The sequence below is a fragment of the Ceratotherium simum genome, chromosome 6 (assembly GCF_057802395.1).
Source record: "Ceratotherium simum simum isolate JZ-2026a chromosome 6, ASM5780239v1, whole genome shotgun sequence".
In the NCBI taxonomy this organism is placed as follows: domain Eukaryota; kingdom Metazoa; phylum Chordata; class Mammalia; order Perissodactyla; family Rhinocerotidae; genus Ceratotherium; species Ceratotherium simum.
In genome coordinates, this window is record NC_141905.1 from 72,956,860 (window position 1) to 72,977,309 (window position 20,450).

General features: G+C 37.0%; 1 protein-coding gene across 1 annotated transcript in view; it reads left to right on the plus strand.

The window, feature by feature from the left end:
• Positions 1–3,065: 3,065 nt before the first annotated feature.
• TDRD1 (tudor domain containing 1) overlaps positions 3,066–20,450 on the plus strand; it is a 37,788-nt gene continuing 20,403 nt past the window's right edge. Inside the window, exons 1-10 of the mRNA XM_004428097.3 lie at positions 3,066–3,657; positions 5,715–5,773; positions 13,329–13,473; positions 15,386–15,491; positions 16,207–16,270; positions 17,324–17,425; positions 17,653–17,835; positions 18,356–18,499; positions 19,044–19,215; positions 20,283–20,369. Coding sequence (XP_004428154.2) covers positions 3,330–3,657; positions 5,715–5,773; positions 13,329–13,473; positions 15,386–15,491; positions 16,207–16,270; positions 17,324–17,425; positions 17,653–17,835; positions 18,356–18,499; positions 19,044–19,215; positions 20,283–20,369 — 1,390 coding nt within the window. The 5' untranslated portion in view covers positions 3,066–3,329. The remainder of the gene's footprint in view (positions 3,658–5,714; positions 5,774–13,328; positions 13,474–15,385; positions 15,492–16,206; positions 16,271–17,323; positions 17,426–17,652; positions 17,836–18,355; positions 18,500–19,043; positions 19,216–20,282; positions 20,370–20,450) is intronic.

Consider the following 20,450-nt stretch of genomic DNA (forward strand, 5'->3'; position numbering starts at 1 on the left):
CCCCCTTTTAAATGGACGTTTATATGTGCAGGACTTTTTGTGTGTGTGTGTTCGTGAGGAAGATCAGCTCTGAGCTAACATCCATGCCAATCCTCCTCTTTTTGCTGAGGAAGACTGGCCCTGGGCTAACATCTGTGCCCATCTTCCTCCACTTTATATGGGACGCCACCACAGCATGGCTTGACAAGCGGTGCTTCGGTGCACGCCTGGGATCCCAACCCAGGCCGCCAGCAGCGGAGCGCGGGCGCTTAAGCGCTACGCCATGGGGCCGGCCCCTGTGCAGGATTTTTTGATGTTCGGAATTATTTTAATGGTATGATTTGTAGAAGCAGAGTTACCAGGCAAGTGGCTAGGAACATTTTTAAGAATATGTGTGTTTATATATTTCCAAATTGTTTCCTAGAAAGAGCATATTAATTTATGTTCCCTTCAGTAATGAGTGTCCTTTATTGCACCCATGCTATACAGAAAATAATACACAATTATTTCAATTTGAATTTTTTTATTACAAATGAGGTTGAATGTTTTCCCCCTTATGTTTATCAACTAATTGTCATTTTCTATGCATTCTGTTCATGCTTTTGCTCATTTATTATTTGTCTGATGCCACAGCACGTCTATGCATAGGTAGATCAGGGCTGGTGTGACAACTCTAGGACATCACCAGGGACACCAGGCTCTTTTCATTTTCTGCTCCACCATTCTTAGGTTGTGCTTTCTTCCTTATGCTTATTGCTTCCTGATCGCAGTATGGATGATATATCTTCAGGCCTCAGGTCCATGTCGCAGGAAAAAAGAGGCGAAGAACCCTGCTAGCCACATCTGTCCCTGTTCCTCAGGAAAGGACAGAGCTTTCTGAGAAGCTCCGCCGAGGAGAACTCTGATTTTGGCCAATATGTAGTGAGTCACTCAAGCTGGCAAATCCGTGGTAGAAGATGGTGTTTGGGTCAGTCAACCACAGTGTCTGTCTGCTGCAGTATGTTTTTACTCTTTACCCACTTTTTGGAAGGTATCAAATTTGTCATTGAATAATACTTATTTTCTGGCCCCTTTAGTGTTTTCTGTAAGTTTTTGGCTGATTATATCATCATGTTTGCTATAATTTCCTTGGTGATATTTTACCACTTTTAAACTAAAACGAAAAACAGAAATGAAACCCTTCACCCTCCAGTGTGGTTGTTGCAGGCTGGTTCTCTGGGAAGCACAATCTGAGATGGAGATTTTTAAAGTGTGATGGTGAACGTGGGCTGTATGTTACTAGTTTTTTGGAGTTAGTTGAGGTGGCCTTTCTAGTCCAGTATATGCTCAGTGTTGGAAAAATGAATGTTCTTGGTTGTGTTGGTCCCTATTAGATCAAGTTTATTGTGTTACTAAAATATTTATCAGTGCTTGTTTTCTGTCTGTTGACTAGTGTCTAAGGCAGGTGTGTCTTTCTTGGACTGAATTTCTGCTCCTTCAGTCAGTTTTTGCTTTATACATCTCAAAGTGACATTATTGTGATTCAAAGGTTCTGGCTGCTCTCTCTCCTTGGAGTGTTTCTTTTATCAATGTGAAATATCTTTCTTTGTCCAATATTTTCTGCCTGAAGTTCTATTTTGCCTGCTGTTAATATTAGCATTCCCCCTTTATTTTGGTTATTTGCATAGCACATGTTTTAGTCCTTTTATTTTCAGCCTTACCATAAAATTTTGTTTTGTGTGTGCCTTTTGTGCATAAAGTCTAGCTGGATGTTTTTCTTCCTAGGTCTCTCTTTTTCTCTTTTAATTGAGAGTAAGTCATTGCTACTTAGATTACCTGGGCTTGGTTCTGTCATCTTATTTATGTTTTCTATTTACCATGCTTGATTTCTTTTGCTGTTGGATTGACATTTTTTTCTTCTGTGATTTTAAAGTTATGCATTGTTTCTATTGTTGTGGTAGTTACCCTAATATTTAAATACATGTTCTTTACCTTTCTTGTAGAGTCTCGAGTTACTCAATATTCGTATCCCCACCCAATTTCCCCTGGATGTTATTTTCCTTTTGTGATTTCACAATATTTCTCTCTTTTCATACTGCATCCAATGTTGTAGTTCTCAGTGTGATCCTTCAATTTGGGCGTGCTTGTTGCTGCAGGCGTGCTTTCCCTGGCAGCTGCAGGCTCTCCCAGCACAGCTGCCATCTGAGGCCTCCTATTAGGGACTTTCCCAGGACCTGGTCCACTGCGAGTGCCCCACCTTTGAGTGTGCCTGTGTATGTCTTTTTTATTATCTCTCTATCTTTTCTGGATTGTCATGGGATTAGGCCAGGCCTAATTTAAAATAAGAAATGAGATGGAAGTTTTAAGGCACCAAGAGGGAAGATTTTTCTGCTATATCTTTATCTTCTATTCAAAACAATGTTAAACAGCATTTATGTATTACTCATGCTAGTTTCAGCTCTCTTTTTTTTTTTTTCTCTCTGAGCAGTTTTGGGAGGATAGGTGGAAGTTTTGCCTGCAGTCTACAGACAAAGCTATAGGTCACTGCTTCAAAAAGAGGAGTTGTTTGTCTACATTTATGACTATCCCTGGGCAGGACACTCAGTGTTCTTTAAGAGTAATAGGAAAACAACACATAATGTCTCCATAGAAGTCTCTCAGAGGCATTTTGCAACAATACCTGTAGCTTCTTTTCAGAGACAGGTGCACACAGATAAGTCCTTAAAAGCAGTGGATACAAGTTACAATTTATGGAAGCTCAGCTGGAAATTATCAAAGCAGAGGACTTAGGAAAAACACCCCGAATAGAGGTCAGCTGAGGCAAATTGGGAAGGATGACTGGGAAGGAAGGCGTTTACCAGGCGGATGAGAGAGTGAGGGCATTCTGGTTAGTGGGTTCCGTGTCTGCGGGGACGTAGGGTAGCATGGAGTAGGAGAGAGTAGAGGGATGCTGAGAGGCTAGAAAGGCAGGTGATGACCCGATTTAAACAAAACCTCTATTGTATTTCACCATTAAGTTGTGCGCTGTAGCTTGGAAATACTTCTTTTAAAGCATGAAAGTCCTTTTGTGTTCCTGTTGTTTCAAAAGCTTTTTAAACTAAGGAACGGTGTCAGCTCTGAGATTACTCTTTCAATGTCTCTTGAGTTAGTCTTTTGTTGTCTGTTGATGAATTCTGTTAAACTTGGAGTTGATACTTAGAGAATCGTTTTCTTGTGCCTGTGGGGCCGGGCTTTGATATCACGGTTACGTCTGCTTTGGAATCATGCGTGAGAATTATCTGTTACATAAAAAGAAATCACCTGGGCCTGCAGTGCTTTTACTTTTGTAATTAAAAGTTGCCTTTTAAATACATTTCTTCCCTTAGACTTCTATGAATGTTAAATTGCCGCTTAATGTGATGGCGAGAAATAATTTGGAGGCATCTACTTGTAAAATGACAGAGCCGTTTAATTTTGAGAAAAATGAAAGCAAGCTTCCACCACATGATTCTGTAAGAAGTCCTGGAGGACATCCTAACCATCCTAATTTCAGGTTGAAAAGCCCAGAGAATGGAAATAAAAAGAACAATTTTTTGCTTTGTGAGCAAACTAAACAGTATTTGGCTAGTCGTCAAGAAGACAATTCAGTATCTTCAAACCCTAATGGCATCAATGGAGAAGTGGTTGGATCCAAGGGAGAGAGGAAGACATTGCCAACAGGTGAGTGAAAACTACAGGCTTAATACTTCTTAATTCTGATGGTTTCTTTGACTTACCACAAATACATATAGCTACAGACCAGTCGGCTCTTAACTAAACTACCAATGGCTACCTTAAGTATTTGCATTTATATACCAGTTTAGAAGGAAAACCCAGATGCCTGGTAGCTACTTTTGGCTAAAAGGATTCCTGAGGGAGGAAAAGAGTTTCTACAGATGAGCTTTTTCCCTCCACAATCAGAGAACTATCCTAGGAATGTAGAAAGGAAACACTCTGGCTTTTTATGGGTGTTCTAAAGATTGGCAGTATTTTAAAAATACTATGCAAATTTTATGCATGTAATAATCGAAGATGTTAACTTGTTTCATTTGATGTTTTTATTTTATTTTATCATTCCTTTAGTCCTAATTCTAAAAAACCTGCTTTTTAAGGAGACTGAGCTCTGGTGGAATCGGGCCTCTGTGAATGTATGTGAGATGTGATCTTTTAATATTATGGTGATGGAGTTCTGAGTTTGGCCCCTGGTCCTATGGGGTTCCCCAAGGGGTCAGAACTATTTTCCTAACAATATGAAAATATTATTTGCCTTTTTCGCTGTGCTGACTTTACACTGATGGTGCAAAAGCAAAGGTGGGTAAACTGCTGGCAGCTTAACAGCTCAACTTTAGGCGGGGGCACCAACCCAGGCTAGTGATCTTGAGTTTTTCATTTACATGCACTTGTTAAGACAAACAAAAGCCAGAAACATGAGTTTTATTTAAGAATGTCCTTGATGAAACAGTAAGAATTACTAGAAAATCTTGACCCTTTGTATAGGTACTTTTAGCATTTTGTGTAACATAATGGAAATTACCCCTAACTTCTGCTGCATACTAAAGTATGAAAAGCACGCATGCGATTGAGTTGTGAGATGAATGGAAACTTTTTTCTTGGAACATCATTTTTACTTGAAAAGAATGTCAAACTATGGTTATTCAGGCTTATCTGGCAGTCATTTTCTCAAAAATGAACAAAGTGAGCCTGTCACTTCAAGGAAAATAGCTGACAGTATTTTGTTGCTAATGATAAAATTCAAGCTTTCAAGCAAAAATGAGAATTTCAGGAAACTTGTGTCTGCCACTTGGAGCTTGACAGCTTCTCAGTACTTAAAGGCTTTTCTGGTGAGATGCATGGTGATATTAACACATGATTTTTTTTGATATTGCATAATGAAATGTGTCAGCATTTGGAAGATCTGCATAACTCACAGTTTCTCGGTCTTTTCCAAATGACCAACGTGTGATGTCGCATAGTCTTGCATGGGTGAAAATCCATTCAAAGTGCAAGATAAATCAATGGATTCTAATGTAACAGTATGAAAAGTTGATTGGTACGGTTTTAGATTCCACTAACCCTTAAACTGCCACTTGAGTTTTGGTGTGATAGTAAAGGAAAGTATGCGAAATTACATGAAAAGGCCATTCAATACTTCTCCTTTTTGCAACCGCACATCTGTGTGAGGCCAGATTTTCCTCAGGTGCTTCAACCAAGGCAGCATACCGTGACAGATGCAAAAGCAGATATGCGAATCCAACCATCATTGGTTAAGGCAAACATTAAAGACAGGTGCAAAACTGTAAAACAGTGCCACTCGTCTCACAATTTTTTTTTGCTTTGGAAAACAGTTTAAAAAAAACATGTAAACATGTAATGCATTTATTATTTTTAAGTAAATAAATATTTTAAAATTTAGTTTAATTTCTAAGCCACATAAAAAAACCTCTTTGAGGTCTTCAATAATTTCTAAGTGTAAAATGAGTCAGGAGTTCAAAAAGTCTGAGAACCGCTGCCTTAGTGAATGGAGGAAAGTTCACAATGAGAGGAGGAATAGTCAAGGCAATTTCAGACAAATCCTTCTTTTTCATTAGGAGAAGTAGAATGTTGCTTATTTTTAGTGCAGTTTTAAGGTTATTATGGTATAGATTTATCATTTGTGTATTACCTAATTATGGTATTGTACATTTTCATAAGTAAAGTAATATTTGGCTTTTATTAGACATTATGTTTTTCCTCCCCAGGTATCTCGGTGTCACCATTAAAGGTTGGAAATAATTCACCACCCAAAGAAATAAATAGTGTAAGTTATGGGCTTTTTTCTATTTTCTGTTTTTATTTGGGTAAAAAATTCTAAACATATTTTTGTATTGTGTTAATAAAGAATTATTCAATTTGCAGGTATTATTTAAAGTCAGAATTCCTTTTCATTAACCTAATACTTAAAAAGTTGAATTTTTTTTAGGTAATTGTAGATTAACATACAAGTGTAAGAAATAGCAGATCGTGTGTAGCCTTTTTCCAGTTTCTCCCTATGGTAATATACTGCAGAACTATAGTATATCACAACTAGGATATTGACATGGGTACGGTCAAGATACAAAACATTTCCATCACTCTGAAGATCCCTTATGTGCCTTTTTATGGGGCCCTTCCCCCTCCTTAACCTCTGGCAGTCACTGATCTAATGGATATTCCCCCAATTTTGTCATTTCAAGGATGTTATATAACTGGAATCATCCAGTATGTAACCTTTTGGGATTGGATTTTTTCACTCAGCCTAATTCTCTGGAGATTCATCTAGGTGGTTGTATGTATCAATAGTTCAATTCTTTTTATTGCTGGGTGGTATTCCTTGGCTTGTTTAACCATTCACCCATTGAAATACATCTGGATTGTTTCCACTTTTTGGCTTATAACAACTAAAACTGCTATAAACATTCATGTGCAAGGTTTTAGGTGAATGTGTTTTGTTTTTTGTTTTTTTCTCAAAGATAAATGCCCAGGAGTGCAGTTTCTGGGTCATATAGTAGTTGCATATTTAGTTTTTTAGGAAGCTGCCAAAATGTTTTCCAGAGCGGCTTACCATTTTACATTCCCACCGAGAATGTATGAGGGATCCAGTTTCTTTGCATGCGGCGTCCTCACCAGCATTTGGTGCTTAGTATTTTTATTTTCCCCATTCACATAGGTGTGTGGTGATGTCTCATTGTGGTTATAATTTGTTTCCCTAATGGCTAATGATAAACATCTTGTCATGTGCTTATTTGCCTTTTTGGTGAAATGTTTCTTCATGTCATTTTCTTGTCATTGTTTCTTCTTGTCTGTTTTCTAATTTGGATTGTTTGGTTTTTTACTGCTGAGTTTTGAAAATTCTTTATATATTCCAGATTCTAGTCCTTTGTCAAATATGTGATTGGCAAATATTTTCTCCCAGTCTGTAGCTTGTCTTTTCATTATCTTAACGGGATGTTTAGCAAAGCAAAAGTTTTTAAAACAGTTTTGTTTTATTTTATTTATTTATTTATTTATTTATTTATTTATTTTGTGAGGAAGATCAGCCCTGAGCTAACATCCATGCTAATCCTCCTCTTTTGCTGAGGAAGACCGACTCTGAGCTAACATCTATTGCCAATCCTCCACCTTTTTTTTTTTCCCCTCCAAAGCCCCAGTAGATAGTTGTATTTCATAGTTGCACATCCTTCTAGTTGCTGTATGTGGGATGCGGCCTCAGCATGGCCGGAGAAGCGGTGCGCCAGTGCACACCCGGGATCCGAACCCGGGCCACTAGTAGCAGAGCACGCACACTTAACTGCTAAGCCACGGGGCTGGCCCAAAAGTTTTCAGTTTTAATGAAGTCCTGATCAATTTCTCCTTTTATGGATTATACTTTTGGTGTCAAGTCTAAGAACTCTTTGCTACCTTAAATCCAGAAAATTTGTTCTTTCTCCTCCCCAAAAAAGTTTAATAGGAGCCAGCCCGGTGGCATAGTTGTTAAGTTTGCATGGTCTGCCTTGGTGGCCCGGGGTTCACTTGTTCGGATCCTCAGCATGGACCTACTCACCGCGCATCAAGCCATGCTGAGGTGGTGTCCCACAGAGAGGAGCTACAACTCTACAACTACGATACGCAACTGTGTACTGGGGCTTTGGGGAGAAAAAAAAGAGGAAGATTGGCAACGGATGTCAGTGCAGGGCCAATTGTCCTCAAAAAAAAAAAATTTTATAGTTTTACATTTAAATTTGTGGTCTGTTTTGAGTTAAGTTATGAAACTTAGGTCAAGGTTTTTTGTTTTTGTTTTTTTACCTCAGGATGTCCAGTTTCTCCATTACCATTTGTTCAAAAATGCTATGTTTCCTCCACTGAATTGCCTTTGCACTTTTGTTAAAAATTAGTTGGGCATATTTTTGTGGCTGTATTCTGGATTCTCTTTTCTTTTGCATTGATCTAGGGGTCTATCCCTCCACCAATACCATGCAATACTAGAGCTGTGTAATAAGTCTTGAAGCCGTATCTAGAGTGATACCTCCCACGTTATTTCTTTTTCAGAGTTGTTTTAGCTAGTCTAGTTCTTTTCCCTTCCAAGATATATTTTAGAATAATCTTGTCAATATCTATAAAAAAGTTGTGCTAGGATTTTGATCGGAATTGCATTAAACCTGTATATCAATTTGAGGATTATGAACATCTTTGCTGTGTTGAATCTTCCAATCCATGAACACAATCTCTCTCTCCCATTTACTTTGATCTTTGATTTCTTTCACTTTGTAGTTTTCAGCTTACAAGTCCTGTGCACATTTTGTTATATTTACACCTAAGTAATTTTTTCTGTGATTGTAAATGCTGTTATATTTTTTATTTCCATGTGTCCTCATGTTCATTGCCGAAATATATAAATATGGTTGGTTTTGCATATTTATCTTATATCCTGTGATCTTGCTGAAATCACTTATTCTAGGAATATTTTTGTGGTAGATTACTTGGGATTTTCTACAGAGACAATTATATCATTTGCAAATAGAGACAGTTTTATTTTTTCCTTTTCAAAATATATGCTTTTTATTTCCTTTTCTTGCCTATTTCACTGGCTGGAACTTCTAACACTATGTTGAATAACAGTGGTGACAGTGAGCATCTTACTTTGTTTCCAAACTAAGGGGGAAAGCGTTGAGTCTTTAACTGTTAAGTATAATGTTAGCTCTAGGATTATTATAGATATTTTTATTGAATTTATGAAGTTTTCTCTATTCCTACTTTTCAGATCATTTTTATCATGAATAGGTGTTGAATTTTTTTAAATGCTTTTTCTTCATCCTTCGATATTATGCTTGTTTTTTTTCTGTTAGCCTGTTAATTTAGGGGATTACATTGACTCTTTTTTTTTTTTTAATATTTACCCAGACTTGCATCCTTGGAATACCTCACTTGGTCATGGTGTATAATTATTTTTATATATTGCTGAATTATATCTGGTATCATTTTGATAAGGATTTTTACATCTGTTTTCATGAGAGATCTTTGTGATTTTCTCTTTTTTACTATCTTAGTATGGTTTGGGTATCAAGGTAATACTAACTTTCTGGAAGAGAGATTGTATAGAATTGGCATTAATTTTTCTTTAAACATTTGGTAGTAGTCTCCAGTGAAAACCATCTGGGCCTGGAGATTTTTTGGGGGGAATTTTAAAATTATGACTCAATTTCCTTAATATTTATAGGGCTGTTCAAATTATCTATTTCATATTGTGATAATTTGTGATTTTTGAGGAATTGGTCCATTTTGTCTGCATTGTGAAATCTGTGTGTGTACAGTTTGAAGTATTCCATTATTATCATTTTTATGTCCTCAGGATCTGTAGTAATATGTCCCTTGTTTCATTCCTGATATTGTTAATTACTGTCTTCTCTATTTTCTTCATTGTCAGTCTTGCTAGAGGTTTGTCAATTTTATTTATATTTTCAAAGAACTAAGTTTTTCATTGATTTTTCTCCCAAGTTTTTATTTATTTTTTAATTTCATTGATTTTTGCTTTTATCTTTATTGTTTTCTTCTGCTTGCTTTGGGCATGTTTTGTTATTTTTTAGATTCTTGAGATGGGAGCTTAGATTATTGATTTGAGACTTTTCCTCTTTTCTAATGTATGAATTTAGTGCTATAAATTTCCCTTTTGGCAGTGCTTTAACTGTGTCCCACAAATTTTGATACGTTGTATTTTTATTTTCTTTTAGTTCAGTGTATTTTTTTTATTTCCCTTGTGATTTCTTTCCTCTGACTTATGAGTTATTTGGAAGTGTATTGTTTACTTTTCAAATGTGTGGAGATTATCTGTTATTGTGTTACTGATTTCTAGTTTGAGTCCATTGTGGTTGAAGAACCCCTCTATATGATTTACATTATTATAAATTTGTTGAGTTTGTTTTATGGCCCAAGATGTGGTCTGTCTTAGTGTATGTTCTGTCAGCACTTGAAAAAAATGTGCATTCTGCTGTTGTTAGATAGAATGGTCTATAAATATTTAACAGAACCTGTTGGTTGATAGTGATGTTGAGTTCTTCTGTATTCTTGCTAATTTTCTATCTAGTTCTATTAATTGTTGAGAGAGGAGTATTAAAGTCTCTAACTATAATTATATATTAACTGTTTCTGTTTTCAATTTGGTTTTGTTTCACACATTTTTCAGCTCTGTTTTTTGTTTGGTACATACACATTTATGATTGTTATGTCTTGTTGGATTGACCCTTTTATCACCCTATAATGTCCCTCTCAGTGTCTGGTAATTTTCTTTGCTCTGAAATCTACTTTATCTGATGTTAATATAGCCACTCCTGTTCTCTTTTGATTAATATTTGCATGATATTTATTTTTCCATCCTTTTGCTTTCAGCCTGTCTATATTGTTATATTTGAAATGAGTTTCTTATAGACAGCATATAATGTTTTAATTTACTCTGCCAATCTATCCTTTAATTGGTGTATTTAGATCATTTACATTTAATATAATTATTGATAGTTGAGAGTTTGCTGTTTTGTGTTCTGTTTTCTTTTTCCTGCCTTGTTGTAGGTTACTTGATACTTTCTATACTCCTATTTTGACTTATCTATAGTATTTTTGAGTGCATTTCTTTATTTAACTTTTTCTGTGGTTGCAAGTATTAAATTGTATGTGCACAATGTATCATAATCTACTGGTGTTATCATTTTACTAGTTTGAGTAAAGTATAGACACCTTGCCTCTCTTTATATCCGTTTACTCTTCCCCATTTGTATGTTACATATTTTCACTACCTAGATTTAGAACTATTTCAGACAGTGTTCTTTTATCTGTTCAGCTTGGGTAATTTCTTCTAGTCTTTCATCCAGCTCGTTTATCTGTTCTTCCGTATCCTCTACTCTGCTTTTGAGTCCCTCTAGTGAATTTTTCATTTCCACTATTGTGTGTTTCATTTCCAGTATTGTATTTTTCATTTCTGGTTGGCTCTTTTTTATATCTTTGTTTCTTTGTTGACGTTCTCATTGAGTTCATCCCTTCTTCTCCCAAGATCAGTGAGCATCCTTAACACTCTGTTTGAACTCTCTGTCAGGTAGGTTGCTCATTTCTCTTTGGTTTAGTTGCTCATTTCTGTTTCATTTAGTTCCTTTTGTGGGGTTTTGTCCTGTTCTCTTACTTGGAACATATTCCTTTGCCTCCTCATTTTGCCTCTTTCCCTGTGCTTGTGTCTATATATTAGGTATGTCAGCTACATCAGACAGTGTTGTAATTTTGCTTGAACTGTCAAACATAATTTATAAAACTCAAAAGAAGGAAAGTCTGTTTACTTACCATATGTTTGCTTACTGTGTTATTCATCTTCAATTGTTCCAACATTCCTTCCTTTATCATTTCCTTTATATTTAGAGAACTTCCTTTAGCCATTCTTTTAGGATGAGTCCTCATGACAAATTCTCTTACTTTTCTTTCATTTGAAAATGTCTTGATTTCCTCTTCATTCCTGAAGCATATTTTTCCTAGATAAGTTTCTCAGTTAACAGTTCTTTTCTTTCAGCATTTGAAAAATGTTGTGACGCTTCCTTCTGCTCGCCCTGGTATCTGAAGTCTGTTCTCTTTTTGTTTTTCTCCTATAGGTAAGATGTTATTTCCCTCTTTCTGCTTTTAAGTTTTTTTTCTTTGTCCTTAGCTTCAAGAAGTTTGACTATGTGTCTTGGTGTAGATTTCTTTGAGTTTATTCTGTTTGGGATTTGCTAAGCTTCTTGAATTTGTAGATTTGTATCTTTTGCCAAAGTTTGAAGTTTCAGCTATTATTTGAGTACTTCTTCAGCTCTGCCTTTTGTCTCCCCTCCTCCTGAAGACTCTGAAGACATGAATGTTAGATCTTTTCTTATAGTTCCATAGGTTCCTGAGGCTCTATTCTTTTATTTTTTTTCTCCACTCTGTTTTTTTCTCTGTTGTTCAGATTACGCAATTTCTATTGTTCAGTCTTCAAGTTCACTGATTCTTTCCTCTGTCCCCTCCATTCTGCTGTTGAGCCCACCCATTGCACTTTTAACTTTTGTTTTTGTACTTCTCAGTTTGAAAACTTCCATTTGGTTCTCCTTATATCTCCTGTTTCTTTGCTGAGACTCTCTTCTCATTTGTTTCAAGCATGTTCCTAATTGCTTGTTGAAGTATTGATGGCTGCTTTAAAATCTTTGTCAAACTTAACATCTCTGTTATTTTGATTTTGACAGCTTTTGATTTTTTTTTTTCATTCAATTGTGATTTTCCTGATTCAGTATGACAAGTTATTTTCTATTGAAAATGGGACATTTGGGGTATTATGTTATAAAACTCCGTGTGTTATTTAAACTTGCTGTTTTAGCCAGCTTCCTCTGACACCACTCCATCAGGGGAAAGGGATGTTGCCAGGGGGGAGTAGATATCCAGATTCTCCACTCAGCCTCTTTGACACCCAAGGGAGTGCTCTTCCTTGCTGCTGGGTGAGGGTAGTAGTTCCAGCTTCTCACTAGGCCTCATCTGATACCTTCCTGGCTGGGAGTGATGAGTGCCTCATTACTACTCCCCATATACTCTTTACTAACACAGGGGAGGGATAGGGTGGGGAGAGAGTGGGTGGGCCAGAGGAAGGATTAGAGGTAGGAGAGTTGGGAGACACTCATTACTGTTGAATGGTGGTGAGAAGTCCTGGCTGTCCACTAGGCCTCCTCTTGTACCACCCTAATGGTGGCAGTGGGGGGAGGCAGGCACTCATTACTGCCAGATGGAAGTCCAAGCTCCTCATGTGGTCTCCATAGGGAGACCCCGCAGGAATGAAATGCTGGCTTCTCTGATACCCCGGTAGGAGGGTGGGGATACCTCATTTTAGCCTGGTGAAGGTGGAAGTCTAGGCTCCCCACTCTACCTTTGCTAGTGGGAATAGGGCCACAGTTTTTTCTATGTTGTTTGGAGCAGAGCAGTTATTGATAAAAGTTTTCTGTCCTACTGGGCTGCCCCTTTCCTGGTCTCTTGGCTAGAGAGAACAGGCTTTTTGCTGGAGCTTTATTGTCTGTACCTTTTGGCATTTCTGGGTTGCTGGCTTCTCCAGCATGCTGTCTGGGATATATGAGGCAAAGAGAAAACTCAGGGAACTCATCGCGATGTCCTTCTCTGAATCCCAAGGTTCCTAGCTGGTCTGCTGCCTTCTCTCTTGCCTTTCACAGTTGTCTTATATTTGTTTTACATATAAATCTAGGGTTTTTACTTGTACTTATTGAGAGGACTAGGGAAAAGTACATCTACTTTGTCTTCCCAGAAGAGGAAGTCCCAAATCTAGTATTAAAAAAAAATTATTACCAAGTTTTAATATTTCTATTCTCTTTTCTTAGAAGCCGAGCAATAATGTGCCTCCTGCCAAGCCAAAAAAAACATATAAGTTGATTGAGAATTCCTTGTCCGTAAATAATCCGGCGCTCTTCAACTCCTTAGGACCTCCTCTTCGATCAACAACTTGCCATCGCTGTGGCCTGTTTGGTAAGCATATTGCTCTCAGGTGTCTGTTGGATTATTCCTCTACACGTTAGAAAAATACTTTTATTATGGAAAATTTAAAACATTAAGTATAAACAGAATAGTATATACACACCGTGTACCCATCTCTCAGCTTCAGCAGCTACCAGTGTCCTACCATTCCCATTCATCCACACCCTTACTGCTTCTTTACTTGATTATTTTTTGTAGTTTTTGATAAGTAAAACTTACATGCATTGAAATGCACAAACTCAAACCCCTCTCAAGATAAAGACATTTCAATTAATTTTGTCAGTTACAGAATTTCACATAAATGGAATTATATAGTATGGACCCTTTTATATAAAGCTTTTTTCATTTAGAGTAATATTTTTGAGATTAATCTTGTTGCATGCACATTAATTATTTTTTGCTTATTACTGAGTTTTCCATTGTATGTACCACAGTTTGTTTCTTTTTTTTTTATAATTTTTTTAAAAAAATTTTATTTATTTACTTTTTTTACCCCAAAGCCCCAGTGGATAGTTGTATGTCATAGTTGCACAGTCTTCTAGTTGCTGTATGTGGGACGCGGCCTCAGCATGGCCGGAGAAGCGGTGCGTCGGTGCGCGCCCGGGATCCGAACCCGGGCCACCAGCAGCGGAGCGTGCACACTTAACCACTAAGCCACGGGGCCGGCCCATACAGTTTCTTTTATTGATCATTTTGCTTGTGTCTAGCTTTTGGCTCTTATGAATAGAGCTCTCCACATGTTTTTGCACAAGTCTTTGGGTGGACACGTTTTTCATTTCTCTTGGGTGCGTACCTAGGAGTAGAATTGCTGAGTCAAAGGGTAGATATAGCTTTAACTTCATAAGAAACTGCTAAACCATTTTCCAAAGTAGTTGTCCCATTTTACACTCCCGTTGGTAATGAGTTCTGGTTTCTCCACATCTTCATCAACATTTGGTGGTGTTAGTCTTTTTAATTTTAGCCCTTCTCATGAGTGTGTAGTGGTATCTCTTTGTGGTTTTAATTTGCATTTCTTTCATGATCCGTGATCTTATGCAGTTTTTCATATGCTTACTGGCTTTTTGGATATTTAGCTCCTTCGTTTTTTTCTATTTCTATTAGAGTGGAGGTATTTGAGGCCAGCATGGTCTGGTTGTTGTTTCTTTCTTTGTTCTTAGATAACTTGTTTTCTTCTGCCTGGATCCTGATAGGATTTGTGTGTGTGTGTGTGTGTGTGTGTGTGTGTGTGTGTGTGTGAGGAAAATTAGCCCTGAGCTAACATCTGTTGCCAATCCTCCTCTTTTTGGTGAGGAAGATTGGCCCTGGCCTAACATCCATGCCCATCTTCCTCTGCTTGACATGTGGGATGCCTGCCACAGCATGGCTTGACAAGTGGTGCATAGGTATGCACCCTGGATCTGAACTTGTGAACCATGGGCTGCCAAATTGGAGCGTGTGAACTTAACTGCTATGCCGCTGGCCCAGCCCCTGATAGGATTTCTTTTAATACTTTATTTCAAAAACTTCCTGGGTGTTTGTCTTTACTGGTTTTGTTTTGTATTTTTTTAATGGCACAAGGTAAGCCATGTCAGAGTCTGCTTGCACAAGTCTGTTTTCACTGCCGCAAAATTTTCCATTTCCTTTGATTGTTCCTTTTATAACATGTGCTCTGGGCTCTGCTTAGGAAAGTCAATTATGTTTCCAGTCTGTTCTCCCTCCTGTTTTCATTTCATCTTTGCAGTCCTCCTCCTCTGCGTTTTGAGAGAGTTTTAAAAGTTTAATCTGAACACCTAATAACCAGCATAATCCTCTTCAAATAATCTTCTTGATGTGATTAATAGAATAGTGTTTGAGCTGTTTGACTTGCTTTTGACAACAAATATTTGGTATCTGACGTTGGTGATGTTGCGGCTGTGTTCTGCAGGATCGCTGAGGTGTTCGCAGTGCAAGCAGACATACTATTGCTCCACAGCGTGCCAGAGGAGAGACTGGTCGGCACACAGCATTGTATGCAAACCTGTTCAGCAAAAGTAAGTGTTTGTGATTTTTTTATTCATTAGAGACTATTTAAAAATAAAGTTTTTTTTCTCATACTATAAGGATCAAATCAGGTAAGCAGGCCATAACTATGTAGAAGTTGTTACTTTTTACTTATTTATTGAGGTATAACATAAAGACTACAAATCTGAAATGAACAGCTCTACAAATTTAGGAGTTTTCATGAGTATAATTTTGTTAGATAGTACATATTAAGAGTTAGAACCTTAAGTGAGTTTGTTTTTTTTAATGATTAGAGCTTTAGAATGCCTTACTTTTAATCATATATACTTTCCTGAATTTTAATAAGGTGGAACTCTCACAGTGCCTCGTGAATTGAAATTTTAAGTACGTAAGTCTTATTTGCATGGTCTTTCCCACTTTACAAAACAGTTTCACTGTTTGATCCTCAAAACTCTGTGTAGATAATGTAGGGATTATCTCCATTTTACAGATGAGGAAACAGACTTGGAAATTGTGGTTACCCCCCTTTCATTAGGTGGCCTTTGGAAGAAGCAGGCTTGTGTACAGGGTGGACCACTGTGTAGCCAACATTGGGTTGTTTTACTTTGTTACTACTGTGATTCTCTCTGGAAGAAGCTGTTTTGCTCTTTTTGGATTTTGTTGATTGAGAATTTAACATAATTGTGGCTGCTACTCTTAATTGACTCTGTACTATGAGTATTATAATCAGTTGCTTTATTTCAGTTTCCACAAACCTGAAGATAATAAATCACCTTCTGAAACAAAGAACATGGAAGTGAAAAACGAGGTATGATATACCTCGTACTCTTAAGCCTTTCTAGTAAATTTTGAATGACTCCTCTTTACTGAATTAAGAGAACTTAAGCTAAATAAAATACTTATGACTTATTTCTGCATTTCATCAGTGTTTATTTAAAAACAAAAGTTTCCTGTTGAGTAAATCTGTACACCCTAGTGATTGACTTGGTGACTGTTGGGGGTCTTTGAGAACTGTTTATGCCCAGCCGTTTTCCAGAAAGGACTTGCGATGGCTGTCGCTTGATGTAAAATCGTTTGGACTACCAAGAGAGTCCCTTCTTTGTAGTCCCTGCAGGCACACATTCTCTAGCTTTGTGTACTGGATTCTAATGGTGCCCAGTTATCTAAGGAGCATTTTTTCTGTAATACCTTTCTTCCATTTACATAACTGTATGGGCTAAAAGCATTCATGATCTGAAAAATATCAGTTGTGTCCAACTCATATTTATAGATAATTTTTAGTCTTCTCTAGCTGGTCCTAGCTTCTACTTTCAAAAAAAAAAAATCATCTGTGTACATCTCAGTGGAGTTCTTGGGAGTTATGTTCTGTGCAAGTGGGGGTCTTGTTCCAAGACAAGATAGCTGTTTCCTCTGTGCTTAAAGACAGGTCCCAAGGTAAGGGGCCAGAAAGGCAGTCTCCTACCAGGTCTGCTGGGAATGCTGCTGTGCTGAAGTGTCAATAAACCAACCTTCTAAAACTCTGTCAAAAAAAAAACTATGTATATTCTGACTTCCTCAAATATTTATTCATCCAAAAATGTTAACAAGTGCAAACTTAAAAGACTCCCTCCCCTTTTTTTTTTTTTTTAATAAACTCAACATTATCTTCGCCATTGTGGCCTGATTCTTGGGTGATCCCAGTGCTGTGTACACTTCCGGTGGACAGTGGGTTTTAGTGACTCTTGAAGGTGTACACTGTTTCTCTACTCTGTTATTCAAGCCTGAGGATCAGGCTATTTTGGCCTTGATTACAGCAAATAGTGGCCACGGTATCATTGAAACCTGTGCTTGTATGTAATTCTCTTATGTTTTTTCAACCCAGAGTGATCATCCACTTGGAGTTACTAAGAAAGCCGTTTGTGCTGATAAAATAATGTTTTCTGATTTGAGAAGTCTACAACTCAGGAAAACCATGGAAATAAAGGTATTTTTTGTTTACTCTCCATAGACAGAAATCTAAAGAATTATAGATTTTTATTTCCTTGTTTACTGTTTTAATTTGAGTTCATAAGGTAGCTACAAAATATATCTGATGAAATTGATGAAGATTGTAAAAACTGTCTACAACACTTTCTGTATTTTAGTTATAAAGCTTTAAGAAATTTACATTTCTTGTGTTCCCAGTGAGTTGTTATATCTTTTCTTTGAAAGGGTACAGTTACTGAATTCAAACACCCAAGTGACTTTTACGTGCAGCTGTATTCTTCAGAAGTTTTAGAATACATGAACCAACTCTCTACAAGCTTAAAGGAAACACATGCAAATATGGTGCATGAAGAAGATTACATTCCTGTTAAGGGGGAAGTTTGTGTTGCCAAGTACACTGTTGACCAGGTAACCCCTAATGAAATGAATTATTTAATAAGGTGTTTTAATTTACTTTGGTCATACCAGCTTGACACCAGAGCTTTTAATAATGCATTAGATGGCTTAAAGCGAGACCCTGGTCACCCTCCTGTTTCTCTTCTTCAGTCCGTATTCCGGGTCTGTTCAGTTTCTTCCTCCTTGCCCTAACCCTCTCCAGCTCTGTTCATGGGCTCCTCAATTGCTGGTTACAGACTGATTGCTAGTCTTAGAGCTTGTGTTCATTTGTGTAGCTGAGGCATTAGTGTGTGATAGTCTGCAGGGCTAGAATAGCTTGGGAGTAGTTGTGCACAGTAAAGTGTCCTAAACAGACAATTTTAGGGATTTTTTAACTTAATTTTCAAAGAATCTTGCTAACTTGTTGATTGAGTGCCTCAGAACCGAACAGTAGCCTTTCCTTTGCATGTTCTGCAGACTGAGAGTTTTTAAACCTAAGATTGTGAAATGCTGTTTTGAAGCAGTGTGCTGTTATACTGTATTTCACTTTCAGACCTGGAACAGAGCACTAATACAAGATGTTGATATGCAGCAGAAGAAGGCACAAGTCTTATATATTGATTATGGAAATGAAGAAATAATTCCAGTAAACAGAATTCACCAATTAAACAGAAACATTGACTTGTTTCCTCCTTGTGTGAGTCTCTTTTATTTTCTAAAAATTCCTGCTAGTGTCCCAAAGGAGCTGTTTTTAACGTTGTAATGGACACAATATGTGCTCGTCTCTTCCACCATGGTTATTATTAAAAAGTACCTATCAGTATATCTTTTACTACATAAACACTTATTAGCTTTCTTGGCTCCATTTTATTAGGTCTTATATAGTTAAGTACTGCCTCAGGTGAGAAACTTAGCATTTTTCAGGACATCTTATCAATCTGCTCTTTAAAAACAATCATTTCTATATTTATTACATTATTTGGAAGCGACCTGAATTTGTGTGTAATTGAGGGGTAATTATTGTCCTTTCATGAATTTCTCAAGCTTCAAGTCCCAAAAGTAAAAGCATTGTGGATAGAGTACCAAGAATGACAAATAATTGTTTATGTGGTTAGTACTTGAAGATTCTTGATAAATTTTCAGTATGAAATACATTGTCATTAAAAAATCTTCACGTAATTAATTAGAATAAGTCATTTTCAAATATTAAGTTTTTTAGTAACTTGCATAAAATCTTTCAGGCCATAAAGTGCTTTGTGGCCAATGTTACCCCAGCAGAGGAGAATTGGGGCAATGATTGTATCAAAACTATGAAGTCACTGTTAATGGAGCAGTACTGCTCTATAAAGATTGTCGACATCATAAAAGAGGAAGTGGTTACCTTTGCTGTCGATGTTACGCTGCCAAGTTCAGGTAAGATCTGGATCTTTCTTTTTAAATGGAGCACTTAGCATGTTATTTAGTCTCTACCTGTTACTCAGAGAAGAAACAGAAACGTGAAGTGAGGCCAAGCGGGCTCTGCTCCGGAGTCCTGCAGCTTTTGACTGAAAATGACTGCTCTTGCAATTGGCAGTTTGTCAAAGACATGGCACAAATTTGTAGAATTAGGTGAATTAAAAGGCTAGATCTACACTTAGTATGGAGATAACTATATTATCCTTTTAATATAGCCATTATAATGTCTACTCCTGATTTCTACTATACATTGAGAGAAATTCAAGAATTTCTCTGTGAACTCGATCGTTATCATCGTTGCTTTTTTCTTTGCACAACCTTCACAGAACTGCATTTTGTTAGTATCGAGACTGTAAGTACATAGAATTTAAATTGTGGAAATGGAAACACTTTAGAATCCTGTTCTTCTATTCTGGCTTTATATGTGTTTTAAAAGCGGCTTCTTAGTCTGCTTATAATTGCCTCTCAGTTCCCAAGCTATTACTTTGCTGCTTTTAGAGACCCGACGTCAGTTGGTGACTTGGTAGAAAATTCTGTTAATCTTGTTGTAGAATTAAGTATAAAATCTATTTGTTTTGATTCTTTGCTATGTATTTTCACGTTATGACTTGAGCTTTTGGATACTGTTTCCAGGAACTTGAAGTTTATGTTGATGCTGGTTAACCCTTGTTTCAGCCATACTTTGTGTCTGAGAAAAAGTACTCTTGTGTCTTAAATTTATTTTTTCTCATAAATGGTGGTCATTCTAAGCACGCCAGTGAGGTGGTAACTAAATCTTTCATGTTATTCAGAATTTTGAAGTGAAATATTTTCTGTCCAGTGATGATGGGAATTTTGCCTCAATTTTTAAAGCTGAGCCTTAATAAACTATATTTTGCATATAGAAACTGAAATGGTTAGAAATATGCCAGTGTGTTAATAGCTATAATCTCTAAATCATGATTATGACTCATTTGTATTTATGCTTTTACTCTAATACTTGGTATAATATCTCAATGGAGATATATTTTCTTAATCACTTTTAGGAAAACTCTTAGACCACGTGCTTGTAGAAATGGGATATGGCTTGAAACCCAAGGCACAAAACTCGAAGAAGCAAAGTGCAGATCCATGTGAGTATACAGATGAACTTTGAACAGAATAGTGAGTGGTTATTGAAGAATATCTTCTCTACTAAACAAAGAAGGCACGGC